This window comes from Trachurus japonicus, chromosome 24 (assembly GCF_045865225.1).
Source record: "Trachurus japonicus isolate A0001 chromosome 24, Traja_1.0".
In the NCBI taxonomy this organism is placed as follows: Eukaryota; Metazoa; Chordata; class Actinopteri; order Carangiformes; family Carangidae; genus Trachurus; species Trachurus japonicus.
The window spans coordinates 6,750,137-6,774,869 of record NC_140930.1 but is presented as its reverse complement, the minus strand read 5'-3'; the positions used below and the strand labels follow the sequence as shown (position 1 = coordinate 6,774,869).

The 24,733-nt window shown below is 41.8% G+C and overlaps 1 protein-coding gene across 1 annotated transcript; it reads right to left on the bottom strand.

The window, feature by feature from the left end:
* Nucleotides 1-505: 505 nt before the first annotated feature.
* Nucleotides 506-24,146, bottom strand: dnajc5ga (DnaJ (Hsp40) homolog, subfamily C, member 5 gamma a). Its single transcript, XM_085770835.1, has 7 exons — nucleotides 23,923-24,146; nucleotides 14,071-14,198; nucleotides 8,754-8,967; nucleotides 8,484-8,640; nucleotides 5,462-5,640; nucleotides 2,993-3,035; nucleotides 506-734 (listed from the first exon to the last, which is right to left on the bottom strand). Exons 2-5 carry the CDS (start codon nucleotides 14,187-14,189, stop codon nucleotides 5,465-5,467), a joined length of 666 nt encoding a protein of 221 aa, XP_085626961.1. The 5' UTR covers nucleotides 14,190-14,198; nucleotides 23,923-24,146; the 3' UTR covers nucleotides 506-734; nucleotides 2,993-3,035; nucleotides 5,462-5,464.
* Nucleotides 24,147-24,733: the final 587 nt, after the last annotated feature.

Genomic DNA, 24,733 nt, shown 5'->3' with positions numbered 1-24,733 from the left:
TTAAAATCTTTTTCTAGATATATATTTTTTTGTTTGTTTGTTTGCATGTTTTAAATTTAAACCTCCACACTTGGCATCATCCAGAGTTTCGGGCAGTGACGGCAGCGAGAGAGAGGAAGAAACAAAGAGGTACAGTATGAATTCCACATCGTCATCGTCGCTCTGATTCGCTGCTGCTGCTGCTGCTGATGGTGAATTCTACACATCGAGAAGCGTCTTAATCCGCCATGGAGTCTCTGTCTCTTCTGGAGGGAAACTCCCAACGCAGGTTTAAGGGGAAAATGTAAAAAAAATAAAATAAAATAAAGAAAAACAAAAAAAGAAACAAAAAAAACCATCCGGAAACCTCCTGCTGGTCACAGAGTTCACATCAGAGCGACAGAGGGAGGAGAGATAAGAAAGATAAACTCCAGTCCAGGTCTGGATTGTAGAACGATAACGTGGATCAACGGTCCACTACATTATTTTTTCTCGTTTTTGACTGATGATGTAGATACGACAGTGAACATGAGCCCAGTGTGTGGTTTAATGAACATGAACTCTCCTCCGCGCTGTGACGGCGGCTCACAGCCTCGAGGCTCCCACCTGGCAGGTGTTGACGGAGGCGGAGGTTGAGGTTGAGGCAGAGGAGGAGGAGGGGCCGGGGGCGGCGGCGGGGTCGGGGGCTGGTCTCTGGGTCTGTGGGTCTCTGGCAGCGGTCGGATGTGGCGGGATCGAAACGAGGACTCGAAAGGCTGCAGACGGAGAGAAGAAGAAGCAGAAGAGGAGAGAAGAGAAGAGGAGATGTGAAACAGCGGCTTCAGTCGCTCACGTCCATCGATCGACACAAACACTGAGGTTAAACATTCAAGTTAGACTAACAGAGACAGAAACTTTGTCCTCGGATACAAACTCTACTGATAAACTGATGAACTCTGACTCCGGTGTTTTTCTCTGTTCAAATCATCTACATCCTCAGGAATGAGCTGTATTATAGGGCTGTCCCAAATGACTATTTATTTGATTCATCGATTACTCAAATGATTAAAGGGATAGTTCAACATTTTGGCAAATTGGCCCATTGCCATAATTGCTATAGTCATAGCAGTAGGTTCGTTACCTTTAATTGTAGGTGTAAGCTATTTTCAGTACGGCGGAGCGCAGCAGCTGGCTGCTCAGAGCTATGCTATGGAGCCTAAGGGAATTTCTTGGTTTCCCTCATTAAACTCATCAAATACAAAATCCCAAAACTCCACAGCGCTTTTGTAGACAAGTTGTGAGCTGCACAACCACCACGCTATGAGATAATGACGGAACGATACGAAACGGAGCCGTTTTCGAGGTAAATTCATACAAAACCGCTGATGCGCGTTGCGTTCAGGGACAGTTTTTCAGCAAGCAGTCTCCGTATTTACCCTGTATTTACCTCGAAAACGGCTCCGTTTCGTATCGTTCCGTCATTATCTCATAGCGTGGTGGTTGTGCAGCTCACAACTTGTCTACAAAAGCGCTGTGGAGTTTTGGGATGTTGAATTTGATGAGTTTAATGAGGGAAACCAAGAAATTCCCTTAGCCTCCATAGCGTAGCTCTGAGCAGCCAGCTGCTGCGCTCCGCCGTACTGAAAATAGCTTACACCTACAATTAAAGGTAATGAACCTACTGCTATGACTATAGCGATTATGGCAATGGGCCAATTTGCCAAAATGTTGAACTATCCCTTTAATTTTTCTACTAATCCAGCGATTCTTTTGGGGTTATTTTTTGGTACGCCATCTTGCATAGGCTGCAGATAGAGAAATATTCACATTTTCTTTTCATTCATGATCCTCACACACACTGGGCCAACACCTGTAATGACAGATCCCATGTTCCATGTTTCACCAGTTTAAAAAATTCTTGTTAAGGCAAGGCAAGACAATTTTATTTGTATAGCCCATTTTTACAAACAGTTTGTCTCAAAGGGCTTTACATGGCATCACAACAACATCCTCTGCCCTTATGCTGCATTCCATATACCTCGGAAGTCGGAGGTCGGAGCTGGGAATTACGTCACACCCGACTTATCAGCGTTCCAGTTACAAAGTCGGAAAAAAGCAGCCAACGGCCAAAAACCCCGGCTGAAACTACCAGGCTAACGGTTAGCCGTTGTTAGCACGGTCTGCTTTGTAGTTCGCATATAAACATGAAAAATGTAAATTACACTGTGACAGCATTTCATCTAACAATACTATGTATACGGCTGACATATTGTGACGGCAAATAGTAAAAAGTGTTAATAAAAGGATCATTACAGGAGCTTCTACGACTGTTTACAACCGGGGCAGCCATGTTTAAATTTCAACTCGGGGGTTATGTGGATCGTCCGACTTTTCGAGTCGGAAAATAATCCAACGACTCGGAGCTTGGAAATCCCGACTTCCGAGTACAACTGGAACGCACCATTAGACCCTCACATTGACTGAGGAAAAACTCCATGGAAAACCCTTTTAACAGGGAAACATCTGAGAAACCTCAGGGTGAGCAACAGAGGAGGGATCCCTCACCCAGGACGGACAGACGTGCAATAGATGTTGTTACAGACAAGAAAACAGTTTATAACACAGAATGTGGAAAACATGGAAATGTTAACAAGAGCTGATGGAGGCAGCTTCTGGTGGGAGGAAAGGCAGTGGCGTGGCGGCTTCAGGACACTTGGGTCAGTACAGACGAGCAGTATGGAGGTATCTGGATGTTTCATAGTGTGTGTTTTGGACGATTCAAAAATGAACTCTATCCACCGCCATTATATGAAAATCCGTAGCCAGACGGACCCCCCCTGAAACTCCAGAAGCGTTTTAATAACTCTGAAAGTTCTCGAAACCCTTCCTTGGCATGACGGTGAGTAGAAAAATTGTAAATTATCGATTTTGGGTGAAGTATCCCTTTAAAAAAACTAAATTCATATGGTTTAAATCTATTGCATTATGGAAAAAAGAAAAAAGAAAAAATTGAGTTTGACTCTGTTTTTCTGACCTGCTGCTTCTGCTTGTTGAGACTCATCCACTCCGTCACTTCCCTGAGGGAGGAGAGAAAAACCCACAGAGTTAAATCCTGTTTGTTTCATTTCATAACGACACCAAACAAACATGTGGACGAAGCATCAGACGGAGGATCTGCAGATTGTAGCTTTAGAAAAAAAAAAAGCAGGCCTTGATCAGAATGAAAGAATATTTTCATCTAAATTAAAACCTGGTGAACAGTTAAAAACATTAAACTGGAAAAAAAAAAAGAAGTTTAGTTTAGTTTATTAGTTTAATAAGGGACAATGTGCAATTACATTAATCATTTAAAGGAAAAAATGAAAAGATGGTTGCACCAGATTTAGCTCCCAGCTAATTTCCATCTGTAGTCCCTACACATAACATAAAAGTAATAAAATACACAGAATACAAGCTATTATACAAAGATGAGGCATAAACAGATACAGATTGACAATGGACAACATTTAGACAACAACATGTATGAGGTAGGCAAAGTGCAAAGTGCTTATAGCAGCAAGATAAATGTCAAATAAATGTGTAAATTCAGGCTGAATGAACCCTGGATGTTGTTTTATAATCAGGCGACAACACGGTGACACACAGGCAGCTGCAGGAGTTAATGAGCCATGCTGCGTTTCCTCGGCGACACAGAGACAACAGGCAGATGAGACGTGTTAGGACACATGCAGCAACGACACAACGTGAGCGACAGGATGGGACGCCGCCGCGGTGGAGAACATGTGACGCTGGCGAACGCAGCTTTGTCATGGGTCAGTGAAGAAGCAAGAACATGGGGCGACGTGGCGTGTTGCCGGGCGACACCACAGAGGAGGAGGAAGAGGAGGACGGTGAATGGCTGTGTTCGAAATCATCCACTCACTCACTCACTCCCTATCCACTACATCATATGATATAGTGGGGAACGACGGGAGGAGAATTCGGACACTAGATGGTAATTTTCTGGACGTGGTTGCGTCAGCTAATGCGCCAGGTGTTGCTGTGACGGAAGCAGACGCGCCGAGAATCATGTAAACAAACCATGGATGTGTGAAACAAACCGGACACATAAAAAATAAAATAAGAAAAAACGGACACTTGCGGGAACATTTGAGGATGTGATTCTGTGTGGTTGTGTTACTCGGACAATAAACTGTTGAAATAGCGGAAGTTTGGTTTGGTAAACTGCTGTTGTGTGTCCTGATCGTGAGCCGTTAGCGGCTCTGTGGCTATTAGCTTAGCTCATCAGATCGTATTTAATACATATTCTACTACAGTTTCTTAAAGGGATAGTTCACCCTAGAATGATATTTCGCTCATTATCTACTCACCCTCATGTTGACTAAGGGCTGGAAGAATTCTCAGAGTCCACCGTCCCTTCTCTGAGTTACAGGGGGTCTTGGCGTAGCAGTGCATGTCCATATAACGGTTGCAAAGGGACACCAGAGCTCTTCGTAAAAAAAACACACACAAAAAAACATCCAAATACCTCCATGCTGCTCGTATGTAATGTCCGTCTTGTGCTGAAGCCCCAAATTGCGTAATTGTCCCGAAAAAAATTAAATAAGTCCACATTCCAAGCATGTTTGTAGCGGAAGCTTCTAGAAGCTCCTCTTCCTGGTCCGTCCAAATCTCGCGTGATTTGCGCCGGCGTCAGTGCGGTTACTGCGAATCACGCGAGATTTGGACGGACCAGGAAGAGGAGCTTCGAGAAGCTTCCGCTACAAACAAGCTTAAAATATAGACTTATTTAATTTTTTTCGGGACAATTACGCAATTTGGGGCTTCAGCACAAGACGGACATTACATACGAGCATCATGGAGGTATTTGGATGTTTTTTTGTGTGTGTTTTTTTACGAAGAGCTCTGGTGTCCCTTTGCAACCGTTGCATTGAAATGCACTGCTACGCTAAGACCCCCTGTAACTCAGAGAAGGGACGGAGGACTCTGAAAATTCTTCCAGCCCTTAGTCAACATGAGGGTGAGTAGATAATGAGCGAAATATCATTCTAGGGTGAACTATCCCTTTAATTAGATTGATTTAATGCTGCCTGTTAATGTTCGGATGCTGCTGCCCAACTCCTGCTCCTCGGACGAGGCAAACGGAGCGAAGGCAAATATGTCTGAGGAGTTTTTTTGGTAAATTGCCTAAATAAATCGTAGCTAACATGCTAATTAGCTTCCTCTTCTTCTCTGGCAAAACACGACCGCATTGCATTGTGGGATACGGGAGTAGAAAGTAGTGTGCATCGCTTGTTCACTCAATTTCGCGGTGCATTGTGGGTGTTTTGTCGTCCACTACATAGTGGATGAAATTAATCGCGGAGAATTCGAACAACACTACAAAATGGCGAACACACTATATAGTTAGTGCACTACATCCGTGATAGGGGGCGATTTCGAACACAGCAATGAAAAACACGGACGGATGGACGACAGACACAGACGTTGGTTCGGTTCTTACGAGTCATTTCGACTCTGGCAGCGTCTCCCCGGGGTTCTCCTCCCCCGCCGGCCCGGTTGCCACGGGCGGCGGCGGCGCCTGGGGCTCAGGTGGAGGCATCATGGGCAGCGGGAGGGGGAGGGGCTGAGTCTGACCGTCGGGGCAGTCGGACGTGGGCTGGCCTATGATTACCGTGTTACCTGTTGGTGGGAGCATCGACACAACAAGGCTGCAGAGTGAGAGACGTCATCACCACGACAACAACAACAACAACACTGGGGTGGGGGGGGCGTCCTGCAACACTGGCTCATGTCCCAAAACGAGGATTTAAAGGACAATCAGGGTTCCCACAATCATTTTCCAGGACGTTTTCAGCTGCTACAGTTTGACAGACAAGTTATCACACCAAACACCAACACATCCCTCGTCCCATTCAGGCTTTGGAGAAGTGTTTTCCACAGTTTTACCTTATTTTGTACATTTAACCAGAAGTCTGATTTATAGATGTGCAGTCTGTGTCTCTAACGTATCTATAATCTCTTACATCAGTGTTTTTCAACCTTGGGGTCGCCTGAAATGTCTAGTAATTGATAAAAAAAAAAAATTACTGATAAAAATATTTTAACTAATCATCATTCTTTTTGAAATTATGATTAAAAACACCACACACACAATCTTAAACAACTGTATTCTGTCTTTCACTTTCTCCAATATAAATCGAGTTTAAATAAAATGCAGCATATAGAAATATCTGAGCTGGCGCATCTTGATTGACGGCCGTAATCACGTGACTGCACATGGCTGCGGGGTCGCCAGGAATTTGGAATGTCAAATTGGGGCCACGACGAGCCAAAAAACGTTGGAAACCACTGCCTTACATGCTTAGAAATGATGACAAATTTATCATAGAACAAGGCAAAAACATGTTGTTTTTGTTTTAAATCACACCCAGAACAGCTCTGTGCTGCTCCTCTGTCTGTCACTCAGCAGAGGAGACTGTGGCTGCAAGAGAGAAAACCCTGATGCTCGCGTAAACACTCATCAACTCAAAGTCTCTAGTTTTCTTTGGAAAATAAATCCTACTGTAAGTGGGGTCTGAAAGAGTCAAGTAGAGCTCTGGTAGCTGATGTCAGGGTTTTCCAGGACAACTCGAGCTTTTCTAGGACATTTGACTTTTTTTTTTCTTCTTTTTTTTCACATCTTCCATGTGTTTTCCATGACTGGAAACTTGGTGAACCATTTTCCAGGTTTTCCAGGACGTGTGGGAACGTAACAACTCCTCAACCTTTAAGAGTATTTCATGTTTTAGGGATGGACAATGATTTTCAAATAATCAAATAGTCATTCAATGAAAAAAAGAAAAAGAAAAAGCAATTGTTTGAGACTATCATCTTGGAGCCAAGTTGATGCTCACTATGTTTACAGGTAGAATAAACAACAGCCAGACTTCCTCTATCTAGTCCTTTGTTGATAAAACCAACGGGAGCTTCAGACGACCTGTTAACCTACTGAGACGGTCAACTCCACTCGTGCAAGACTTTGTATCACAGCTCCGTTTACAAACATGTCGTCTTTCTTGAAGTGAACAAACTCCTCTGTGTTTGTTTGAAGCCATGTGACCTTGTCTGTGAAGAAAATGCGGTTTTGCGGGATGTATAAACAGCCTCAAGTCCGTCCGCTCCCATTACTACATTACAGGAGACATTAAAAAGAAAATCTCTTTTAGACCTAAAATATTAGTAAACTAGAGCCCCAGGTTGAATTTGTCTGGAATTGTCCTTTAACACGAAGCTAGAGATAACAGTCTTCTGCTTCCACCTGTTCTAGATCATGGTGGTTAAAGTTAACTGATGCTGCTGATGTTGTGACTCTGTGTTGTGTAACAGTTGCATCATTTCACTTCAGAGGGAAACAGGAGCAGAAACTGCTTCATCCGTCTCGTGTCCTCCAGTGATGTCGACGCTCGGCTCCTCAGGCCTCAGGACCACAACAGAAACATCCTCATCATCATCCTGCTGCTCTCGGTGGTTTCTGACTGTCTGAACAGCAGCAACGTGAGGAAAATGATTTAACTACAACGAGCCAGATAATAAGAAACGTTCACGTCAAATGAGGATAAGAGTTAAAACGTTACTGCTGCTGTTGTTTCTCCTTTTATCGTCTCTGCTCGTTGTTATTCATCTGTTTAACTTGTTCTCAGGTGAATCTTACGGAAGAGCATGAAGGCCAACAACAGAGATTTTTCTTTAAAGGGGACATATTATGCAAAACTCACTTTTTCATTGCTTTAGTATGTGTATTTGCGTATCCAGAGTGCCTCCTCACCCCTTAAACGTAAGTTTTGACAGCTATGTCAACATTTTGTAAACTGCCATAGTCTGAAAATGTGTTTCTTAACAAGCCGTTTTAATTTCACCCGGCTTTACATCATCATCACAAGCCGGGTGATGTGAACATTCAAGCCCTCGCTCCCATGGTTACCTCAGCTACCAGAGCGAAGCTTCTAAACCGACCGTTTAGAGCAGGGCTGTGAAACTGGTGTGTAGAGAACCCAATCTGCTCAATCTTTTGTTTTTTTCTGACCAAAGCATGTTACTAACATTACTTTCAGACATCAAGGTACCATGTCAAGAAGCAGAAATGAGCATAATATGTCCCCTTTAAAGAGTTAAAAGACAGATTATCTGATCTGAAATTCTGAATTTCTTTATCTTGGAAATTCAGACTTTTTATCTCAAATGATGTCTGACTTTTAACTCAATCTTTAAATAAGTAAAAATCTCTCCGTTTTGGCCCTAATGATCTTCCATAGAATCTGTTATGATCACAAACATCGTCATGGACCGAAGCAGCTGGTTATTTATGATTATTAAGAAACAGATTATTTAGTTGGGTTAAATTCCACCGGACTAAAACCGTGTCATGTCTGAAGGAGCATTACATCCACTTTTGTCTCATGAAGCGTTTAAACTGATGAACGGTTCATCTCAGAGAAAAACACTCAGTCAGTTTTACATCGTATTTAAACACCAGTGTTTCTCACCTCCGTCCTGCTCGGCTTTGATTTGAGCCTCCAGGTCCTCGGGGTCGACGTAGTGGTAGCTCTCGTCGTCGTCCGGCGGTTTACACTTCCCGCAGCAGAAACAGCAGCAGCAGCAGCAGCAGCAGCAGGTGAACAGCGTGCAGCACAGGACCAGGCCCTGAAGGACACACAACACAACACACAACCGTCTCAACACTGATGCCGGGGGGAAAAAAGGACATTACGTGACCTCTGAACGTTCAGATGCAGATTAATCCGTGTGAAACTCACCTTAAACCACCACTTGGACATGAGGAAGTAATATTTGACGCTTTCCTCTCCGAACTGCTCGGACACGTAGAGGCCCATGGAGCCGTACTCGTCGTAAATCTTCCTCTTGGTCTCATCGTTGAGGATCGAGTTGGCGTTGTTGATCTCCTTGAACTTCTCCGCTGCCTCCGGGTTGTCTGGGTTCTTGTCCGGGTGGTACTTCAGCGCTAGCTTCCTGATGGGAAACAGAAAATCAGACGAGTTAAAGAGGAAACATGATCAGGTTTGAGGACGGAACCTCATCTGTTTATCTGTATTATCAACAGCTTCTGTATGAACGCTTTATAGAGGCTTACATATACATCAAAGATACCCTAGGGCTGCACGATTATGGCCAAAATGATAATCACGATTATTTTTGTCGATATTGAAATCACGATTATTAATCACGATTATACATTATGTTAGATAAAACATGTTTTTATTGCACTTTCTATTTGAAACAAACAATAGGCTATGTGAACAAGGCTTGTAGTTCAAAATAAAACGTAAAATAAAAATAAATAATAGCCTAAAATAAAATTGACCCAAGACAAAGGGCTAGCAAAAAAATAAATGCCATTGCAGAGTGCAGAGGTGTCATTCTGTACAGTAGCGTACAGATACTTGTGTAAAAAACAAAAAAATAAATAATAAATCTGGTAGAAGTAGCTGCTGATTCAACTCCTTTACTCAAATAAAAGTAAGAAAGTACAGGCTCTGAAATGTAATTTCAAAGTAGGTTATAGGTAAAAATTAATTTTTGCCATCAATGATACACAGAGATGTGTGGGCAAGAGTCTGTCTAGCATGGACCAAAGCACAGCACGGGTGGTTCAGCAGCAATTTGGAACGAATTAAAAACATTTAATGAACAGACCAAGTGTTTTCACACAGGCAGCGTCCAGCAGGTCGGCCTAGCTCAACTGTGCTGCCACCAAAACGGCCATAGATCGCCGTTACCGGCCGTTATGATCACGGTCGGAACGTTTTATTTACACGACGTATGTAATTAACACCAAAACGGCCGCGTGGGGTGACGGGGTCTCGGTCCAGCTTTGAGACCACCCCGCAGCCCGACCTCGATCCGATCCAGAGCGAGACGGCGACAGTAGACAGCCTGAGGTGCTGACTGACCAGACACAGACACACGTCATGTCTACTGTCACCGTCTGCTGCCGACATCGTCTCACTCTCACTGCAGAGTGAGATCCATACAGTCTAGGAGTGAGACGTAACACCGGGCGCAGAAGGTGACACAGTACAGCAGCATTTGAAGGCGCAGACCGGCCGGGACACACACTCTGGACTGTAAACAACATGTAAAGGGAGGATGCGCTCGCTTGTTAGTTAGGCAGCTTCATGGAGCCCTGACCTCTCGTTCGCCCCCTGGTGGTTGGCGGACTATTGGTTGAGGAAGCGCTTGATTTGATATGCAGCACAGCCCGTTTTTTTACATGTTAATAATCGTGACGATCATCTTAATTTAATCGTGGCAGCCAAAATCGTGATCGTGATTAAAATTCGATTAATTGTGCAGCCCTACCTGCAAGGCAAGTTTCAAGAAATTGCTGAGAGATTATGTTAATAAATTAAATTAAAATGAGCAACTGCACTTACTATAAGGGACCGAGATATTAACAATTGATTTTTATTGGACTTTGTCATGAAAATGTTTGTAATTTCACTTGTTGGATCAGGTATCTGACATCTATTCTATGCGATTCGTCTTGTTTTTGTCATGAAAATGTTTTTTTAAATTGACTTGTTGGATCAGAAAACTGATAATCTATTATACTGTTTGTGATACGTCATGTTTTTTTTGTAATACTTTGCAGAATGCAGACCCCGGGAAGAGTAGCTACCACCTTAGTGGCAGCTAATGGGAATCCGAAGAATAAAAGAATAAACACAGGACATTAAGATGATGTGAAAAGGCCACTTAATACGATAAAACTAATCTGAAATGTGAATAAGTCATATACAGTATAAGGTTGTATAAAGTCAGGCAGGAAAGTTTAAAAGAAGTGCTGCAGTGATAAAAGATTAAAAAGATATTAACGTGTGTGATTTATTGATAAACTGCAGTAAATGATGTTTTCAGAGGAGATGAGACATCATGAGACACGTTGAGCTTCCTGCACCTGGTGAGAGTCGTATGAGGTCACCACCACTTCATCCTCCATATAATTATTATTCATAATAAATTTGTTGTTTCTTGAGTATCTGATTTGCTACTTTTCTTTGTCTCATGTGACTTCAGTCTGGATAATTTCATCTGTTTGGATCTGAAGGAACTGGGACGATCAATGTATGATTTTGCTTTAATGTTTTTGTTTTACAAATGTTGTTCTTCGACATGTTTGTTATTTACATATGAAGGAGCAAACTGAAATTGTGCCTTATTTTGTTTTACATGTTCAAAATAATAATTAAAACAAGTATAATTAGATAAAGACAATAATAATCAGAGGTTTATGAACATGTTCCTTCATGTGTGCTGCTCTCCACTGACCACACCATCAGCAGCAGGATTATTGAGGCCAAGGCTTTAGGAAACACCCACAGTATAATCATTAGAGAGTGAGCAGATTACCCAGCATGCCTCTGTCTGCACACACTGATCACACTAGTTGTGTTTCCATTAACCCCTAGAACAGCGGTACTCAATAGGCGGCCCGCGGGCCGCATCCGGCCCGCCGAACCTTCCAATCAGGCCCGCGACTGAGTTCTACTAGTTTACATATTACTGTATACTGTATTTTCGGGCTCCGTGCGCCTGTAAGTCAATGCGCTGGGACATAGAAACACGTGCGGAGCGTTTGTGTGTGCCTGTGAGGCGCTGCACTGGGATACAGGAACGCTGACGAACCCAAATCACCATGCGCGAGTGTTCGGGGAGCGGGCTGGACTGCAGGGTTTTCCCTGCCTGTCTGCAGAGACCGTGGGTGATTTTCACCGCCGTCTTGGTTCAACTGTGTGTGCATCATGCATGGGGGGCCGTTCAGATGAAGCGTCTTTTGCGCGCGCTCAAACCCATTCAATGTAGCCGCGAGTCATGCACGCTCACAACTCAAAAGCCGTAGCCGCGCGCATTTGATGAGACGCAATTGTTTTTTCGTGCACGTCAGCGGTGCACAGCTGCACGACCTGCTTCTCCCCCGCTGTTGTGTCCCGGTCCCATCGGCCTATGTCTCCTACTGTTTCCCTCTGAACTCTGCCTCGTTTGAAAGGTGAAGGAAGCCCATGTGTGGAAAGACGTCGCCTCCGAGATGTAGAATGTGTGTTATAGAAGAGAAACACATTTCAGGACCAATGACTTGTATCCTCAGAACAGAGTCAGACGTCCTGTGATGGTCAGCCTCCTTTCATATTTAAGCTGAAAATCACAGGGCATGTCTGAGGATACAAGTCAGCAGTGTAAAGCTCCAGCATGATATGTAAATGATGATATGACAATGTCAAGATTTTTCATTTTATATCATACAAAACACCATGAAGTGTATAAATAAAAATGATGTGCTTACAAGTAAAATAAAAAATATTTAAATTATTAGACGAAAAAGGTGAATTTAATTTCAATCTAGGCCTATTTGAATGTGCGGCCCCCAAGGTGTCTGTTAAGAAAAATTCTGGCCCTTCGAAAAATGTATTTGAGTACCCCTGCCCTAGAAATATGCAAAACCTAAATATCGCAATAAAGACCAGGTAATGGAAACATCTACGTTTCAATAACCCTCTCAAATATCGCCAAAACATTTTTACACTCTCGTGAGGTTTTTGTTTTTCAGACCTGTCGATATCAAAGTGCATCGCAAAAGTGTCATGGAAATGAAAACGGCATTTACACGACGCTCCAGGTCTGATCAGATCTGATCCTGTTGGTCATTTTTTCCGTTTCCCATTACTCTCCCTCTCCACCGTCTGTTTTGAATCGTCACTTCACCACAGTTGCTAAATCACTAAACGCAAAATGTTTTGAACGTCCATCTTCCTTAAAAATTAGTCCCACATGTCAAAGTATGGGATGAAGAGTACACACCGTTTCCAACCAACTGGGTTATTTTAATAAAACTAAGGCGTGTGAGGTTCAGTCTGATGACTCAGACGGTGTCACACAGTAACATGAATGTGTGAATAACCAAACAATAGTAGGGCCCTAAAATCCTTTTTATTTTTTCCCAAATTCCGTTTACTCTTATGTTACTTCCAAAAAGAGTGTATTTTTAATATTAATGACTAAAAAACAAATTCAGGGTTTATACAGGAATCTTGAAGTTAATTTTAATACCTTTTTAAGACTTTTTCAAGACCTTCTCAATATTTTTTAACACCTCACCGCCACTTCAAGCTGTAATCATTAACGTCAGTGACACTTTTAACTGAACAGTTTTAGTTTGTGTTAAAGACTATAGACCACTATGATACAACAGAATTCAAAAAAGGCTGGGATAATAAATCAAAGGCAAAGTTTATCAAAAAAAGCATTGCTCAACCCTCAAAAAAACCAAAACAACAATCTTCTTTTCTTTTTCATGAACTGGTTCATCTTTGTTTTTTAATAAAACAAATAAATTCACACACTTCCGCAATGTTTTTTACAACTCAAACTCTTGGACAGCTAATTCAGAAAAAATACCTTCAATATTTAAGACTTTATAAAGTCGTGAAAAGACTTTTTAATACTTTTTAAGGGTCTTAATTTTCCCAAAATTGATTTATCACTTTTTAATACTTTTCAAGACCCCGCGGATACCCTGAAATTAAACAGAAAAAGTCACCAGTCTCACAGCGAGAACAACAGCCACGTTATCTCTTACATTGCAAAGCAGATGTTTTCAAAACTTTGTTCTATCGCAGCAGGTGGCATACCTCCACTGTCTCAAGGCCCTGCTACCGATCAAAACTGGACAAAGCCTGCTCACACAACTCCTCTGCAAAACCGCACTGATGGTTAACAGTGTTTCCCTGAGCGTTTTTGTCTTGGGGGGGTTGGATGAGTCTGTTCCGGTGTAATTAATCAGTTCAGTCCAATAATGTAAGACAGGAAACGAAGGAGCAGCATTAAGTTCAGGAAGTAGTGGAGCTGTGCATAGAGCCCATTGGCCAATCATAGGGCCCTACAATAGTTCCTTCTGTTACAGTGGCGAGACTTTACAAGGCTTTAGGAGAATTACGGCTCATTCGCAAAGCACCTTTCAATGGAAACACCTGCAAATAGCAAATGTACTCTCAAAGCTTTAGAAATATCGCTTTTATTTTGGGAAACCCAGTCTGTAACGGAGAATAAATAACTCACCTGTAGGCTTTCTTGATGTCCTCGGCCGACGCTCCTTTCTCCAGCCCTAACACCTTGTACACGCTCTCCCCGGCCGTGGACATCTTCCTCTGGGGGCGGGCGGCGTTGGGGTCAGCCATGGCTCACCTCTGCTCAGGAGAAAAGTAAAAGAGAGAAAAAAAAAACAACAACCGTATGAGGCGAATTATAAAAAACGTCACAAGGCTTTTACAGAGATGATATGTTGCAAGAGAAGCAGATTACAACATTGTTTAGTGAAGGAGCAGCTGCAGGAGTTTATTACAGCGAGTCACAGCTCAGAGTTTAGACTCAGACTGAGATGAACTCGAGCTTCAGGCCACGACGTCGCACATGAAAGGAGACGACAACAGCACAGCAATTAACTCAGACGGGAACAAACAGAATCTGAGGTGATGAAAGTACAGAAACACAAAGTAACTACTGTCAGTAGTGACAGAGACATTATTATTATTATTTCACAGACTGATTGAGAGTGATTCATAAATTGATGAATCAATAATGTGTTTCCTGAAGCTGCTGCTGATTGAAACGACTGAAATTAAAACCTGAGTTCAGTTTAATTGTTCTTCTATTCAAACACAGAGGGACGTCTCAGCATCTCCATCCTCCTCCTGTTAACACACACAGGGATTAACATGTTAAGTCCCATATAAACCAATTGTGCTGCAGTGGTAGATATAGAGAGGGGGGTGGGGGTAGATGGAGGGGGTGGGTGGTGGTGGTGGGGGGGTTAATCAGCCTCTGAACCGACTGAACTGAGCATCATTAACAAGATTTAATCATCACTTCAGAGCTTTACCGTCTGTGCCAACACCGATGCTGCAGTTTCACTTTTATTCTGGCTTCAGTCTCCGGCCCAACGATGCTTCAACATGTGGACTGGAGGAGCCCGGGATCGAACCCTCGACCTCCTGACCCACAGCTGATGCTGACGCACACACACACACACATTCACAGTGACCTATTAACCTGCTGTCAGTGTCCATGTCTCTGGACTGGAGGAGGAAGCAGGAGTGAACATGTGAACTCCACACGCCTGGGAATCAAACCTTTGTGCTGTGATCGAACAGAGCTGACCGCTTCACCACTGCGCCGCCTGTAAAACAGAGTAACTAAAGTGGTTTCTGTTTCACATCGTTGTAAAGAAGCAAAGCATCTTTGGACTGTTGCCATGATAACGAGGCATTTCCTCTGACCGTTTCATCAGCCAACTCATTAATTACTAATTGGGCCTTTTAAGGTTCAGAAAAAAACCTCTGATAACACCTGTCATCTACACTTCTGACACATTGTTGATATGATATCCAACTTTATTTAAATCTGAACTCTCCAACTCTGGTCTCTCCTCCTCCGTGCCTCTAACCCTCCTCTCCTCCATGTGCATTTGTTTTCAACAACGAAGCTGGTGAGAAATCAATCCATGGAGCGGTGGATAACGTTATTTATCATCTACCATGTTACCATGTGTATATCTGTGTAGTCTTATCTGTCATAAACAAGAGATTACAGGTTACGGGGCACGTTATGTTTGTGAGACAAGAGCTGGGACACCGGGCGGAGGCTCTGATCTTACAAGGTTGGTTTTTTAGGCAAGAGACGCTAGGTGGAAGGCAGAGAGCCTCCATTCTCCCTGGAACTAGTTACTAGTCACTGATTTAACCAGAACTAAGACTCTGGAGCTGGAGCTAAGGGACAAATCCTGCATCGTTCCTCTTTAAACATCCGCTAGATACAGAGCGACATCATCCTTCACATCTGTCATGTTGAAACACGTCTGCTCTCTGGGTTCATCACACCTCTCACTGTCACATTCAACAGAGCCGACGCCGCTTCACTGTTTGTAACGACGACACGTTTCCCACAGAGAGCGAGTTCAGAGAACGAGTCGTCAGCAGCAGCAGCATCACCTGGGGAGAGGTGAGTCACTTCCTGTAGCAGCTCAACACCTGACTCACAGCTGAGCAGGAAATACAAATAAACAACAATAAACAAATGAAAAAGCTCCGTTATTTCCATTATTACAACTATGAAACAGATTTAGAGGCGATGCATTCAAGTAACGTTCAATAACCTGGAAAGAGGTGCTCACATTTACAATATACAAAGAGGATTTCTATTAAACCGTGGCTACTGTACACACACACACACACACACACACACACACACAGAGTGAGCCACACACACACACACACACACACACATAATGCTGTCCGGGTCGTTGACTAAAGAAGATTACATTTTGCTGATCTCACAGATTACCCGTCCAAGTCCATGTCAGGGAGAGCCAGCGTCCTGGTCAGAGTCTGGCTGCTACACACACACACACACGCAACCACTCACAACCACACACACACACAACCACACACACGTCGTATCCCCACCACTGTGTGGAAAACAGTAGGTGCAGGATGTGCTGGCAAAGTGAGCAAACACAGTGGAAACTACAGTGTACAGACTGTCAGTGAACTCAGCATGTGTAACTCTCATCATCTGAAAAATAAAAATAAATAAAATAAACTAACACTAAAAATCCAATAAATAAATAAACTCAAGTCCAAACCACAGAGATGTTGTTGCTGCAGTCCGACGTGTTCGCTGCCATATGGAAGGTAATTTCTCTGGATTTTTTTTTTTTTAACTTTACACACGAGCAGATTTACAAAGGATTAAAAACTGGACGACTTTTGCAGTTATTACAGATAACACGGTGACCCCCGGCTGCTGCTGCTGCTGGAGCTGGAGCTGTGTGACATGAATGGAGGGTTTTGTTACGGCAGCTCAGCATATTGACGTTATTACGACAGAGAAGAACAATCTGAACATTTTGGGGCTTTTGTGGTTGTTTTTGAGATGAATGAGTCTGAGTCTGCAGCAGCTGGACGACGACGTGTTCAGGGACGGAGCTACGGTTCGTTCGCCTCATTGATGAATTTGTTTATTATTCTCCCGAATAAATCGATTAAGGCGAGTGTGTGGAAGGAATGACGACCGGCGGCGGCGTGTAAAAAAAAAAAGAAGAGGAGAACATCTGTGTGAGAAGACAAAGAGAGACTGAACTGTTCCTCAAACTCATGACATGATGTTTAGGAAACACAGAGCCATCGCTGCAGGTTCAAGCCCGAAAAACACACTTCAGCTTCTCTACCGGTTGTTATGGACGAGATTAAAGCTGGAACTGTTGATGGAGGTCGACTCAACATCTTGGAGTCACAGTTCATGAAATCCTTCGACCGATCTTTAAATGCAGCCATTGCACTGTTGCACTGTTGACTTCTGGAGTGGGTCATTAATGTAACTGCTTTTCGCTCAATTTAATGTAAACATGAATATTTTTCGTTGATACACCAGGTTGGAGAGTTTCATCTTTGTACAATCTGCAGCATTAGTTTTGTGGAAATCTCTTTCATAACCAAGCAAATTGATATTAAAACTGAAATATCTCTTAAAGGGATAGTTGAACGTTTTGGCAAATTGGCCCATTGCCATAATCCCTATAGTCTTAGCAGTAGGTTTGTTACCTTTAAAGTGCAACAGCGGAGCAGAGCTACGCTACGGAGGCTCATGGAATTTCTTTCTCATCAAACTCATCAAATGCACAATCCAACAACTCCAAAACGCTCTGGTGGACAAGTTGTGACCTGCACATTCACCACGCTATGAGATAATAACAGAACGTTACCACACAGAGTTGTTTTAGAGGGAAATTCATGCAAAACCGCTAGTTCCTGTTGGGGCAGTTTTTCAGCAAGCAGTCTCTGCATTTGCCTCAAAAACCACAATCGATCTTCAGATAATTCGCCCTACAAGTGGATGGAAACCCACCCACTGTCACACACGAACAACTTCACTTTGTTAAACACAAACTTTTTTTTCAATCTGCCCCAATCAGATCCAGCTCCTGAGGCTGAGGCCCAGACACCGGAGCTGATAACCAACATTTACCGACAACTTTTTGTGCTTTAAAACATTTTTTTCTTTCACTACTAACAAAAGAAAATCCCCTGAATCAAACTGTGTGTGTGTGTGTGTGTGTGTGTGTGTGTGTGTTGCAGCGCAAGAGAAAGCTGCTTTATTTCTATTGTCCATCATCCGATTAGTGAAGAGCTTCTGCTGGGAGAATAAAAATTAAGCTTCACACTGCTAACCTGCGTTTATAACTGGAGCAGATGGTGAGGGAAACTGACACCACATTGTTTCATTCACATTAGAGCCATTTAGAAAGATTCAGGTCCAATCAAACAATTCATAGACAATTAATTAGCAATCTGGATAGTTAAATAATTTTTTATTCATTAAGTTAGTTTCTTTTTCCTGAGCAAAACTGTAAAAAAAAAAAAAAAAAAAACAGTGTAAAATGTTTATCAATCTGATATCGATTTCATAAAATCCTTAGATCGATCTTTTAATGTACCGGTACGTAATTTCCTGTTTCCTCCTGTTTTTTTAGATCTGCGCGATCGCGATTGTCACCCACAACTGTACTGAAGAGTTTCACCACTTCCTTCTGTAGCGGGTCATGTTTAATAAATGTGCATTAATGTAACTGCTTTTTGGTCAATTCTTTATGTAAACATTGATATTTTTTGATAATGCACCAGGTTAGAGAGTACAACGGAGTATTAGGGCAGTGGTTCCCATCCATTCAAATTATGTCCGCCACAAATAGATTTTTCTGCTTTTGGCTCGACCATCGCAACATAGTTCTGTTCATTCATCCCCGCATAGCGCATTGTCATTCACACACACAGACAAGCGTGCATGCATGACAGTAGTCGTGCGTGGTAAAACAAGGAGATACTTAATCTTTTGGCACATGAGCACCACATTGTCACCCGTACCAGGACTTTGGAAAGAATATGCATCTATTCTGCAGGAAGAACGAGGCGGACTTGGAGGAAATAGCTGCTTTTTTCCTCAGAAATGCCACTTCATTCTCAAAATATGATGACTTTATTCTTGTAACTAATATTCTCGAAGTCTGTGAACATTTTTTTTCTCAATGTGACCCTAATACTCCATCGAAAGAGAGTTACATCTTTCTTAGTTCTGTGAAAATCTCTTTCATATACGAGCAAGAATTGGTATTAAAACTGAAATCTCTCTAAATGAATCAATATGGAATCAAATGGGGACCTTTGTAAATCAGAATCATATTGAATCAGTGAACCAGTAGCGGTACCCAGCCCTTCTAAACCGGCCGTCGTTTGACTTGGAGACGCCACAGGCCCAGATGGCGTTTCTGCCCGAGCCAAGTCAACGCTTCATGGCGTCCTCCAGTCACAGGAGGAGAAGGCAGCTCCAGCAAAGCACAGAAAAAATAAAAAAGACAGGCCGGCCTCGGAGATTTAACAGTCAAACTACAGCGAACGTCCGAGGTCTGCAGAGCTCAGAGCGCCGCCCACTGAACCAATCGATGGAGCGTCGACAAGAAGCCAGAGCTGTCGGGTTAATTAGCTAAATGCAAGTCGTGTCGTTACGGTGTCGACTTTAAAAAGCTGCTCCGTTTATACAAATCAAACGTGTTTATCAAGCAGAGCCTTGGTATGAAAATTAACTGTACAACACGTGTGCCACGCCACACAGACACAGAGGAGTCTGTTGATTTCATCTCCAAATATTTGACTGAGAGCGCTGGAGCTCTGGACTTCATCAGGTCTTCAGCCACGACGTGTCCTCACGCTGCAGCCGAGAGACAAAGAGACAAAGACTGGGAGAAGAAAGGCCTCGATACCTCTCATGTTGTTTCTCAGTATGATTGATTGGGTTTGTCATAATTCTTCACTGCTATATAAACATTTTTTCGGTTTTGTATAATGAAATATAATCATGCGCCTCCTCTCTCAAAGTCACACGGCAGCTCGCTTGATCACACGTGACCCAGATGTGACGACTGATGTGTCAAACAAACACAGAGAAACCAACCTGAGTGAACAGCAGCTCTCGTCTCACCTACAATCACCCACCAACCTCATCAAAATAACCATTAAAATTAAATAAAGCAACAACTATATAACGATATAACTTAAATCAAACCAGTTTCTGTTGGCATAAAAATAAATGAATGAACATAGAGAAAAAGATTTGATTTATTACTCAGGTCCATATTTAGACGTTCAACAATTATCATTTTTAAAAAGCCATTATTATTAGTATCCAAGAAGATAAAAGAGCATTGATTCCTGTCACTCAACTACTTCTTCCTCTTCTTTTTTTTATGGCTTATGAAAAAAAACACAAATGAAGAAACTCGTTGGAGGACTGAGGGCAACAACTCCCATTAAAACTCTCTCCCAGTGAGGATAGAAACTCTTCAGATAGTCTGCAACACCGTCGCTCTTAAAATAGCTCTTTATTGTTAAAAATAACGGCGGCTTTCTGAGCGCTGACATGTTCACCGTGTGATCACAACAGTCAAAGACAAGCGATGAAAAAAGGTCCAAGTGAAAAAAAAAAAAGGAGTTTAACAACACGAGTCAAACAAGATGAACAGAGATCTGAAAAGATACCGTTGGTTTCAGTCTTAACTCTAAAATGCCTCAAAAAAAAAAAACGATTAGCCTACTATTTTCACCGTCAGCTCATCTGCTGATTATCTTTGTGATTAATCAATGAGTTGAAAACAGCCAGTCCTTCACAGTTTTCCAGACATAATCTGAGCTCAAAGACTTTTAAGTTTACTGAAATAAAAACCTGACAAAGAAGTAAAAATGTAACACTGAAGAAGCTGAACCTCTGACTTCATCTATGATGGACAAGGCAGATTTACACGCTGCTAAAACTCTGATTATTTTATACTAATACTGGAGGCTGGAGCTGTGAGAATACAGATAATTGTCTTTTCAGGTGAACGTCACTAAATAATTTGTCTTTCACTAACTGAAGAGAGAAAAAGATGGAGGTGAACATCAATCTCATGTCTTTAAAACCTAAAAATATTCAGTTTATGATATAAAATGTAGATAAAAGCAGAAAAATACTCCACTCTGAGAATTTAGAGCCAGCAACTCTTAACCGTTTGTTAAAATATTCTCCGATTCATTTCTATCAATTGATTAATCTGCAATTTGATCGAACTCGAGACTAATTTCAAACCATCAGTGTCTGCTGACGACACGTGACAGAGTCTTTGTATGAAGTTTATCTTAGTCATTCGTTATTTCCATAAACCAAACAGTCACTTTGATAATCCAGGAGATAATCATCAGCAGGTTAATATGTAAAACAAACATTAGATATCGGTATCAATGAGGTGCACAAATAAAAAGAGAAACGCCTGCTGGCTGTGGTTTGTGTGTAGTTTGACTAGAATCTAAACCTTATCACCGACACACAGGTGGATTTATTGCAGCTCTGGTGTGTTTGACTGATAAGACGAGTTACAAAGGCTATTTGTTCTGTATTAACCACTTTTACTGGAATATCCTAATTACATTATGCCCTGATTACACTTCAAAAAGTTGTGTCTCTGTGGCCTCATTGTATCTTGTGGATATTTTACCTCTGCTTGCATCAGGCTCCCTCGATAGTCAGTGTATGGTTTATTATTATTATATCATAAACCGTAGTAAATGATGTGGCGTGAACACATCCTCCATCATTTTCCAACAGTTTCCTTTTATATTGATTAATTGCACAATAACCGATTATTAACCAATTGTCAACTATTTTGATAGTCGAATAGTCGGTTTGGGTAGTTTTTATAAGAAAAAAAAGTCTAAATTCTCTCATTTCAGCTTCTTAAATGTGAATATTTCTGGTTTCTTTGTTCCTTTATGACAATAAACTGAGTATCTCTTTGGTTTGTGGACAAAACAAGACATTTGAGGACGTCAGAAACACTGATTGACATTTTTCAACATTTTATTGACCAAACTACTAATCGATTAATCGTTTAAATAATGGACAGATTTATCCATTACGAAAATAATTGTTAGTTGCAGCCCTTATGTGAAATATGTGAGTGGTCACAGTTGTTGTTGTTGTTGGGAGGGAGGCACATGCACATGACTTATTTCAGGACACAAAGCCTCGATTTTTATAATTAGGTCACTGGATCAGGCGTGAATGAACACACACACACACGAGCTTGATGCAGACATGAGGTTCAGCTTGTCACAGTCTGACTGTTTCACCTTAAAACCCTTTGTCTCCGTAGTAAGCAGACAAAATGATAATTTCACAGACAGGACAGGTGAGTGGATCAGTGTGATGTGACGTGACATCACATGACATCACTGACTCTACATTGCTCCGGAGAAAGAGGCTGATGTTGTGGGGACGACTGGCCGCGCTGCTGGAGGAGGAACGCCGCGTGATAGTCGTCTGTTTGTCCTTGTGGAGCTCTAATCCTTTGCTAATCTCCCTGCACATGAGAACTAGTTACTGTTTGTAATATATATCCGTTTATTGATTTGAGTAGACTTCAGTGTTTTAAAAACTACTTCAGCAATTCAAGTAATTTCCATCCATTTCATACAAAATCAACCTTCTACTTACAAAGGCTCAATTGTTTTTTAAATCTAAACTTACCTATTGCTTTAGCTATGTTAGCACTGGTTGATCAATATTCTTTACCGTCACTTTAGCTGCAGATTTCAACTCTTCAACTGTTACACATGCAAGATTTCCCTCTCTATCTCTACTTTTTTTAGTCTTTTAAAAGGTTTTCATCGGCCTTTTCAAAATTGCTTCAGCCGTTTCTTCGGTTCATTCAGCATTGTTTCAGCAAGGGGCGTTCAGCTGCTTTCAGCATCCACATGCATTTTCTTCAGTAAATGCTCTTTCTGGTTACTTTCTATCTTACACCCTGCCACTCATAAAATAAATGATTATTTTAAAAAGTAGCATTTTCACAACCTTACTGTTTCTCTTTGTTCTGCCTGAAGTTAAATCTTCTTGTTAAAAGAATGCAAACATAAATCAATTGAAGAAAAAAAGATGACCACAAGGAAAGAGGTTGTTTAAATACTACCTCTTGGTCATGGGTGTCTTGTTTGTTTTCTGTTGTTGTTTTGTGCTCTTTTTTGTTTCTTTTTCCTGTATATATATATAAGCTCGTAATACATTGTGAAGTGAAATGAAATGTCTCTCTGTGGGTTTTCTAAATCAAAGCGAGTCACTCTGGCCCAGGTGTTGACAGACAGACAGACAGACAGGTGTAAGCTAGCTGTTGCCTGAGATAACCCTCCAGGTGAAACAAGTGTCACCTCCTCTGGTCAAAAACTGTGTCATTTAAAAATCAACATTTATTTGAAAATACACGTGTGAACCGGCTGTGGCCCGTTATGTGGAGCAGCTAACAGCCAGCTAGCTGTAGCTATGGAGACGGACAGGCGCCAAAAGTCCCATTGAGAAATCGGCTAATTTAGCGAATTAGCACTATCAATACCGAATAAATTGATCAATATTTTGTTCTAACGATTTTAAAACGTTAATATGATAATAATAAACAATTCGGCGTAGAGTGAACACGCAGTTATGTCGCGTTTATTTCAGCTAATGTCCATTGAAAATCCTACATCAACGGTCGTTCCCAACGGCTCGTGGCCCCCCCTTCTAAAAAATGTAAAATATTACCGTTAAAAAACAACAACATTACATAGCATGCTTTGTACTTGTGTCTTAATTGTGATAAAAAGATGAACAATTTTCACTATTTTGAGACTTTATTTCACAGCGACGTAATGCCGTTTTTGATGTGAAAGTCCAGTGAAGTCCAGTGACCGTTAAACGGCCGTTTTTTTGAATGGAGTCTGGTGGACGTCGTCGTCACCGTGACAGTTTTAAGCTAACGTGCTAATTTAGAAAACTGCTGTGAAAATGTCTTCTTACCTTGTGCAAACTGAACGCTGTGAGTCTCGTTGTGGTGTTAGCTGGATCATAGAGGCATCCGGTTCGACGTCTTAACTCCCGGTTGTAGTCTCCAGAACACGGCGGAATGATATATATATAAACATATATACAGTATATATATATGTGTGTATGTAAGTGTGTGTAACTGTGTATGTTATCAGCCCGGCCGGTGATGACAGAGAGAGGAGCGGTCGGCTCTGCTGTCCGACTGGGCTGGGCTACGCGGGGCTACGCGGGGCTAGCGCTGCGCTGCCAGAGGTGACTGCCTGGTTCCTCCTTCCAGGAAACGGGAGGGATCATGGTGCTTTCAAGGTTTCATCCGGGAAAAAAAAAAATCCTACTTTCATCCAAAATTAGCTAATCCACAAAATCAGATGTGTGTGTTTTTTTTTGTTGTTGTTTTGTTTTTCTTTTTCAGCTACAAATTTGTCATTTAATTTGATTTGATTTGATTTGATTGAAGTTTTTTATTTTATTTTATTTTATTTTTTTATATATGTTTATTGATTTTCAATGAAGAGAAAAAGGAAAAAAGGAAATAGCCTACATATGAAATGAAGAGAAAAATAAGTAGAGGAAAAAGAGAAGAGAGAAAAAAAGAAAGAACACAGCACATCAAGCACAATGATATTTCATGGTCATAAAATCAGAATCAGAATCAGATTTATTTGCCAAGTACGTACAGACATACAAGGAATTTAACTCCGGTTTATGCGCTCACTTGTAGCTACACACATAAGAAAGACAGCAACAAGAACTGGGCAATGACATAATACAACAGAGAACACGT